Here is an 8,709-nt window from a genome sequence, read left to right as displayed (position 1 = left end):
TAACGATAATAATCATTGAATTTGGTTCAAGGAGATATCTTAAGATCCATGTTTGAATATGATATCTGTCAAATTGGCTTTAGCAAAGAAAATAAATATTATTTCTATTTATATTCGAATTTTTTTAAACATTGTTGAGAATCAAAGTGATCTTAAGCCTTAGATTTTTCTACCAAACATTTTTTCTGCAAAGGAATACATTTGGTGGCCTATACTAAAAATTTGGTAACTCTGGCTGTGACCAAATCAGGCAAGACCATAAGCAAGACACTATATACACTAAAATACCTCAATATATATAGAAATCATTGAACATGAAGCGAGAACTTTTAGGCTTTTCTATCCTGATAACTCGCAGTACATATTGATCAATACAAGAACCTTTTGGATGGCATTTAAAAGCAATTTACTATAATGTCGCTCAGCCTTGGCTTATGGGAATCAAATTGCAATTACACATATTTGCAGTAATTACAAAATCAATGACAACATTATTAAGTAATTATTGCAAGACCAGCGCAACAGCAATTAGCATTCTCGGGCTATAAAAGGCAATGGCGATGGCTCGGCCGGCAAAGAGTCAGCATGAAGCCCTCGCTGCGCATGCATGGATTGGTGCAGCACATGAACGCCGTGGCCCAGCAGCTGGGATTGGATATGCTGACGGCGAAGAAGGAGTACATCTTTCGCACCTGGGTCACAATATCGGCGCCGTTCACCTATACCGTCTTTGGCGTCTACTGGGGCTTCATGGAGGCGCGCCGGAGCTGGATGGATGGCATCAAGTCCTTCATTATGCTCGGCGGCCTCGTGAGCGGTTCGGCCAAGCTGCTCACCACACTGCTCAGGCATGCGCCCATCAGGGATCTGTTCTATTTCATTATCCAGATATGCGAGGAGTACGAGCAGCGCGGCGTCGACTTCATCCACGCCCTCAACTTCGGCATCGATCGGGTGTACAAAATCAAGCGCATCATTTACGTCGGCTATTCGATCACGTTTCTCATAATGCTGCTGACGCCCCTGGTGCTGCTCCTCTGCAAGGGCATACGCATCACCGTCATGCCGTATCAGATACCGGGCCTGTCCATCGACTCGAATATCGGCTACTGGCTCACGTATCTGCAGCACACGGTACCGGAGGTGGTGGGTGGCATTGGCTTCTATTTGGGCGACATGCTGGTGCTGCTCGCCCTCATCCAGATCCGGACCTATGCCGACATTTTCCAGCTGAAGGCGACTGCATTGAACGACGCACTCGAGCGCAAGGAGCAGTCCAGATATGTCTGCAGCGTCGGCCAGTATGAAGACTTCAACATACAAGCGCTGCTCATGGACTTGATCGACTGGCATCAGCTATTCGTTGAGTGAGTCAGATGGTTCAGCTACTTACGAAACTTCTGCTTATATACGATGAGTTTCAGCTACTGCGAGCTGGTCGAGAAGATCTATGATAATCTGATCGCCGCTCAGGTGTTGTCCGCCTCGGTCTCGATTGTGATTTGCCTGTGCGTGAACCTGAATGAGTTTGACCTGATCTCGGCCATCTTCTTCCTGGTTAGCGCCTATTCGATGTCTGTCTACTGCATTGTGGGCACCCAAATCGAATTCGCTGTCAGTTTTCCACAGAGTCTTTGCCCGTGCCCGAGCTAATTGACATTTGACATTTTGCAGTACGACCAGGTGTACCAGACCGTTACCTGTCTGAGCTGGCACGAGCTAAACTGCGATCAGCGCAAATTATATAGGATGATGCTGCAGCGGGCGCAGAACATGAAAATCATCGTACTGCTCGGCCTAGTGCCGCTCAGCCTGAGAACGGCACTGCAGGCAAGCGAGTTGGATTTATTTTGGTAATCGATTAGCTAAACTTAATATTTGACTTCATTGCAGTTGACTAAGCTCATCTATAGCATATCCATGATGATGATGAGGCATCGCAAGTAAGAAGAGATGAACAACAGAAATTCATTCTCATTGACATTCTATTCAAATAAGAGAGTTTCTTTGAGTAGAAAATGTATTTATGCTAATGCTGATTTGCATTAAGATTTAGCGAAAATAAATAAAAGTAGTTGCTTTTCTAGAGTTGGTTATACATCTGTGACTGAGTCCATAATTGATTTGCTTGACATATCAATATCATATTCTTGAATAACAAAGTCAAGGCTTGTTTATATAAAAACAATGTGATTCCTGTTATGCTGTGCTAACTTACATCATTTATGCTTGTCTGGCCAAGGTGATCAACTCTCGTAAGCCAAAATAGTTCTCATTAGCTGACTAAGGTCCTCATTCAGTTCAAGTTTGATATATATTATGCCATTTCTGGACTATTACAGTTCAAGTTTCCTTGAGTAGCAGGTCATTTCAGATGGCAAGCAACGTGATTGCTTCACATACCACTGGCAGCCTCAACTTGCATACTCAGCCCGACGCAAGTTGGCTTATTCTCCTGCTGGCTGCCCGGCATAACTTTATAATAGCATGCTTAAGCACTTAGATCGGATTTAATCGGCGTATGCATGGCCGACCGATTAAGAGAGTGAATGAGAGCAAAGGCTTGACAACTCGAGTCTTAGTCAACTCGAATTTGGTATTTTATGCCATTGCAGTGCTGCCAAGCACTCGGAAGCGTTTAAGTGCACTTGAGTGGATTTTAATGGACTACTACGACATCGGGCTGTGTCTTGTCGCTCTAATCGGGGCTCTTATCTGTGTGTGTGTGTGAATTAGTGTTGAGTGGATATTTAGCCACACGAATTTGTATTGCCGTTAACTGCATGCTGCAGCATTCCTCTTGATGAGCTTTGACTGTGCAATCAGGTTGCGTCTGCCCTCGCAGCCAAATGTCATTTGCAATTAGAAATATTGCAAATGACCTCGAGTGAGAAAAGAAACTCTAATTGCACAAAGAAATTGTAGTGGATGCTCTAATAAGATTTCGCTTTGATTAGGAATACAATATGTGCTCTATATAAGCTCTGGAATTTACTGTACTATACTACGTTGTCGATACTCTGCAGCCAGCCAGCGCTTGATGGCGGCATTATCATTACAAGCGCCATTTGCTAGACCCGAACATGGATACAAGTCTGAACTGGTCCAGTAATTACGCATTTAGTACACACGCCATTTGCTGCATCATGTTTGGAGCGCTGATGCGTGGAGCTGGCTGGCCCCGGCAGCCACTAATAACGAGCTAAAGAGAAAATTCGAGCTCGTTTCTGGTTCCATTATGCGTTGCTTATTGGGCTCTTATGCAAATAAACAACGACAACAATGAGAGCAACAACAACAGCCAGCAGCAGAGCAATATATATGCGAGCACAAACAAGAGTCAAGTTCCAATAACAGCAAAGCTCACAAACCGAGACCCCGAGACTGGGAGGCGACAGAGACAGACTGAGAGAGAGAGAGAGAGAGAGAGAGAGAGAGAGGGAGAGTGGACTGAGAGGCTGTAGCCCGTAAATAGGCCAGAATTTCTTGTTACAAAATGCCCCATTCAATGGCATCGAACAACGAGCAACGACCCACTCAATAGAACGCCTCGCACTTCTATGGCCTACTTCATTAATATTTATACAAAACGACTTTTTCCACTCTCCATTTCCATTTGAATTCCTTACATGGGGCTGCAGCAACAGCAACAACAGCAAAAAAAGTGGAGCTCCACCCGCGCCCGTTCGCTCTGAAAACAAACTATAAATAGGAAGGAAAAACAACAAGCTGAGCTGATATCTGAACAGTTTGCTCTGGTTACGCATAGCTGATTTTGCATTTTCAAAATGAGAATAATCACAACATAGGCTAAATAAAGGCTGACTGCGTGGCCTGGCAATATCCTATACTTGGAACAGCATGCCAAATGCAAACAGTTTACAAATATAAAATAAATATTTTATGTTTACATTATCAAAAATTCTCAAATTCATGGAAATTGTCGCAGCATACCCCACGCCTCACTCAACTGCAGGGTATACAAAGTACATGGCAATATAGATGTAATGGAGATTTACATTTCATGCAAAATATTGTATTTAAATGGGTCTCAAAGTTAACTCATTGACATCTATTTGCTTGGCTTTGATTTAATGAGTTTGCAATTCAACAGCCTGAAATTGGTTTTAATTATTGTTTATGTTTATATCTATTTGCAGACGGCAATGCAATAATACAACAGCAAAAAGTGGAAAATCCAGCTGTCAAACAGGCAAATACCAATAACAATATTTTACAGCATTTCGAGGTAAGTCGAGGAATTAACTTAAACACTTCAAATCCCCTGGATTAAAAGCAGAATTTATTTGAAACTTGACTGCCTTCTCATTGCATTGAACATTTTGTAGTTAATTCTGTTTTATTTGTAAAAAACATTTGTTACTTCTGCCTGTTTGAGTTGAACAAATAAACAAACAGGCAGCAGCTGAGCTGAGCAAATAATTGTGAAATGTTTTCGAATATAAAAATCATCAAGGTTCAATGGTCAGCCATGTAATACAGTTATATGAATTGTCCTGAATGGCCAACTCCGTAATACAAGAGAATTCAAGTGCCTGCATTACGTATACGCAGTGTGAATTCATGAATAGTTCGACTTTCGAAATAGAGTATGAAACAGTCGCGCCAACGGAATACAAATTGTCGCTGTGTGTCTCTGGCATCATGAGCTAAACGAACCCTAGTCAAGCTCTAGCTTACCTCTGTGCTGCAACAAACTATCTTCCTGGTGCTCAATCAGGACGCAGCCAGGACAACAGCGTATTCACTTCGTCCAAATGAAGTAAAAGCTCTTTTTATGAGTTCAACGTGGCATGTAACTGGCAATTGTTGTTCTTATTGCTGCTGTTGTTGTTGCTGTTGTTGTGGTAGTTGTTGTCCATGTTTTACCTCGCTCAGCTCCTAGTCAACAGCCACTCTTTGTTGTAATAGTGATAGTAGCTGCTGCTGCTGCGGCAGTTGTTGCTGTTGTTATTGCATTTGTCGTACATCTTTGTTTACTTTGCGCTCATGTTGCGTCCCAGCCATGCCCTACCCAGCCCTGCCCTGCCCAGCAAGTTGTCCACGGCAAGGAATTTAATTTGCCAGCCGCCGTAAAACGGCTGGCGGTATGGCAGACCCTGAAATTCTTGGACCAGGAGCTGGCGGACGAGCGTCTCTGCAATTTTGTTTGCACCGAAAAATTTGTTTGCACTTCAGCTTTAAAAGCGCCAAGCGCTACATTTTCACAATTAATTTGTCATTTCGTAGTGCAAATATTTTGCCAACTCTCCAACTTTGTGTACGCTCTCGGATACCTGAAGATACAAAATTCCAGGAACTACTGCAATATATGAGCAGCAGCAGGTACTACTACCATATATGCCAGCGTTTATTTAACGTTAGTTCTAGCCGTACTGCAAGGTACGTGTGAAACCTCATATATCTTTCGAACCTAAAAGCATTGTAAAATATTAACAAAAGCTGAAAGCTTGCATCTGCTTCAAATGCTTCACTCTAATCCCTGACTTTTACCATATTTGCTAAGGATTTGCACACACATGCGCACAGTTCCCTGTGCGTATGTGTGTGTGTATGTGTGTGTGTGCCAGGAGTTGACCGTAAAAAGACTGCCCGCAAATGCATTTATTCATGAGACATTTTTGCTACATTTTCATCTGGCAAAATGCAAGGAATTTTTTTATATAAGGAATCGGAAAAAACATAGAGAGCATCCACATCTCAAAGAAACTGGTCTTAATTGTATTGCAGTTAAGGCAAGCGGAAAACGAAAATCTCAGGGCAAACACTCAGATAAAAATCTTAGAAAAAATAAATTAAATTTGTACAATTTATTGCATGAACCAGGTTTTCCCTTAGATTTTTAATGCGAGCATACAGAACTTTGTGTTCAGATAAAATTTTTAATTGCATTTAATATAATATGAATCACAAATATGATGTAAATATATGTTTAAAAAAAGGATTGAATTTATTGCATGAGAAATATTTTCATATGAGTTTGTTTTAGTACTGAAAGTACTCAAGTTTCTGGTCGAATAAATTTAATTTGCGAAATTCATTTTAATTTAACATAACAAATGTTATACAAATATATTGTAAATATAAAAGTATGTTAATAAATGAATTTCCGTATATTTTTGTAGCTGTAACTCTTTGAAAACTACATAAATATAACGAATTTCCCGTCCAATATCATATTTGATACATTCAAAATATGCTCGAGGCTGCAACGCTAAATCAAGAAAGAAAAAAAAAAAAAAATACTTTTGTAATTTATATTTGATGTAATATATATTTTGTATGTCAAAAGTTTTTGCCTTTGTTGCAAGTGGCATTTACATTTTAAGCAAATAAAATAGAAAACGAAAGATTTATCAAATTTGCAGCTTTGATGAGATGCAAAAGGGAAACACACGGTCTCATGCATATTGCATAAAAATATATATGTATATGCATACATTTATATATGCTGCATGTTAAGCGAAACCAAGAGACAAGCGTAAGCCCCTGCCAGGTCGGAGCTTGAGGTCAGCTGCAGCTGCTCGACAGGCACAAACCGAGACAGGACAAAACACAAAAACAAACAGGCTAATAAGCCCTGGCTGAGCAGCAGTCAAACGACAAACGACAAACGGCAAACAAGAAACAACAAATGGCAAGCAAGCGGCAAGCGGCAAGCGGCAAACGGACTGAGAACTGTCTCAGATACCACGCCCACAAAAGATACAAAAGCCGAAGCACTTTTTGGCATATGCCGTAGATACATATTTGCATAGAAAGCTTTTGACTTTGGCATGAGCATAAAAAATAAATGCCAAATAAAATAAATTACATGCACGCACAGCAGCCAAGCACGCTCATGTGTGTGTGTGCGTGTGCGTGTGTGCGTGTGTGCTAGGCAAATATGCCAACAGGATAAACATGAGGCTTGCGAAACAGAAGTTGGCCCAAAGCCTCAGGCAAACACCAGACCAAACAAGAGCCACAGAGTTGGCTAAGCTAGTGACGTCTCCTTGGGCATTGATTGCCATGTTCTAACTACAATACGTATACGTAATATTTGTGAACGGCCTGTGCCTCGCTGCCCTCGCTGCCCAGAGCCTGCTAGCTCAGGCATCCAGCCTCTGTTCTGCCTCTGACACTGGCTACGTGATGGTGACACGACCAATTAGTGTTGCCTGCCCAGCTCTGCTGTGACTTGTTAAAGATACAACACACACACTCAGAGGCACACATACATACATACATATACATATGTATGTATGCTGTGCTGTGTCTTGACGTTTAACTTAAAGACTTAAGCCTTATGCAAATCTTTTCAGTTAGAGCCAACTACAAACAGCTAGCAGTAAATGTCTGTAATTTAAAGCATACACACACATGCACACACACACACGTAACTAAAAGTTTCAGGCGTAAAATTCAACACCTTTTCAAAGTCTCTTATGAAGTGCATACAAATTAGAGACAGAGGAGTTGGCATTGTTATGGCAAAGACCTGTTATTTGCCCAATTTTAACAGCCCTTTAATGAAGGCGTATAAGGAAAAGAAAGGAATAAGTTGTAGAAAGGCGTGCTGAGCTGCTGGAATACCCTAGGAAAAATCCTCAGCTATTTCAGGTTTCGCCAACAACTTAAAGTCAATTTTATATAGAGCTAAATATCTGATGCTGACACAATATGCCCTTTGTATGGCTTAATGCAGGATATCAAATGCGAAAAAAAAGGAAAGCAAGCCAAAGACTTGTCAAAAAAGGCAAACGAAAACAAGTGAAAATCATTCAGTTTAGTTAGCATCAGTCGAGAGCAGGCGGCAAAACTTCAAAGTGAATCAGCCAGGGGAGGGCCAAGAAAGGAAACACACACACACACAAAAGTGGCAAAAAGGAAGGCTAAAAGTAAACAGCCATTATGCACTCGACGAAAACGATGGAGTGTGGGCGTGGCTGAGAGTGTAAAATGTGTGTGTGAGGAGCTGCGGCATCCAGAGAGCTCTGGGTTGTTGGGCAGTATGAAAACATTTTACTGCCAAACACACTCAAACACACGCACAGCAGCAGAAAAATAAACAATTTCATAAGATATGCACAACAACAACAACAGCAAGCAAAATATCTGAATATATATGTGTGTATATACAAGTAAAATGTGGCAAGAGCTGGCCAGGGCAACCACAGGGCTGGAGCCGGGACGGCAAATAATGCAAAACAAACAGAAAACGTAACAAAGTAAAGCAGCGCCAAAGAAGAAGGGGGCGGGGCCGACGGCTGGCGGCAGGCAGCAAACCGGGGGCGACACCAGGCGACGAGACACTTTGCCGCCAACGCAAATAAACCTCAATAAGTGCGGCGGGTGGGGTGCCTGGGTGGTGCGAGGACGGACGGAAACTGGCAGCGACGGCGTTGGCCACTCAGCAGCGTTTGACACTTGACGCAAGGACAACGTAAGGACAATGGCGACAACGACGAAGACGAGTGCAAAAGACTCCACACCGAGGCTGTGAAAACACAGCACAACAAAAAATATATAAATAAAAGAAGAAGAAAAAAAATAAAGCGAAAAAAAACACACATCAATAAATATTTCAATTTTTGCACAAAAATTTCATTTTATATATAACTGAGCGATAAAATATGGAGGCGGGCATCACAGAACAAAAAAATTAAATCCACACGCAGCAGACAAACTCACGCACTCACACACTCA

General features: G+C 41.7%; 1 protein-coding gene across 1 annotated transcript; it reads left to right on the top strand.

Moving 5' to 3' along the window:
- The first annotated feature begins 306 nt into the window (after positions 1-306).
- LOC115562018 (Odorant receptor 83c) lies at positions 307-1,983 on the top strand. The gene is made up of 3 exons (XM_030382720.2): positions 307-1,367; positions 1,425-1,614; positions 1,675-1,983. The coding sequence occupies exons 1-3, from the start codon at positions 586-588 to the stop codon at positions 1,855-1,857; spliced, it is 1,155 nt and encodes a 384-aa protein (XP_030238580.1). The 5' UTR covers positions 307-585; the 3' UTR covers positions 1,858-1,983.
- The last annotated feature ends 6,726 nt before the right edge of the window (positions 1,984-8,709 follow it).

The sequence above is a fragment of the Drosophila navojoa genome, chromosome 3 (genome assembly GCF_054131105.1).
Source record: "Drosophila navojoa isolate 15081-1374.11 chromosome 3, UAZ_NAV_1.0, whole genome shotgun sequence".
Taxonomy (NCBI): Eukaryota; Metazoa; Arthropoda; class Insecta; order Diptera; family Drosophilidae; genus Drosophila; species Drosophila navojoa.
Note: the sequence above shows the minus strand (reverse complement) of the source record. Positions and strands in the feature narration are given on the sequence as shown.

Excerpts from the sequence above, each read along its gene's own strand:
- LOC115562018 (XM_030382720.2), top strand. The coding sequence starts at position 586 with ATGAAGCCCTCGCTGCGCATGCATGGATTGGTGCAGCACATGAACGCC. Across the intron at positions 1,368-1,424 it reads TGGCATCAGCTATTCGTTGA|CTACTGCGAGCTGGTCGAGA; the intron begins GTGAGTCAGATG and ends GATGAGTTTCAG. Across the intron at positions 1,615-1,674 it reads GCACCCAAATCGAATTCGCT|TACGACCAGGTGTACCAGAC; the intron begins GTCAGTTTTCCA and ends GACATTTTGCAG.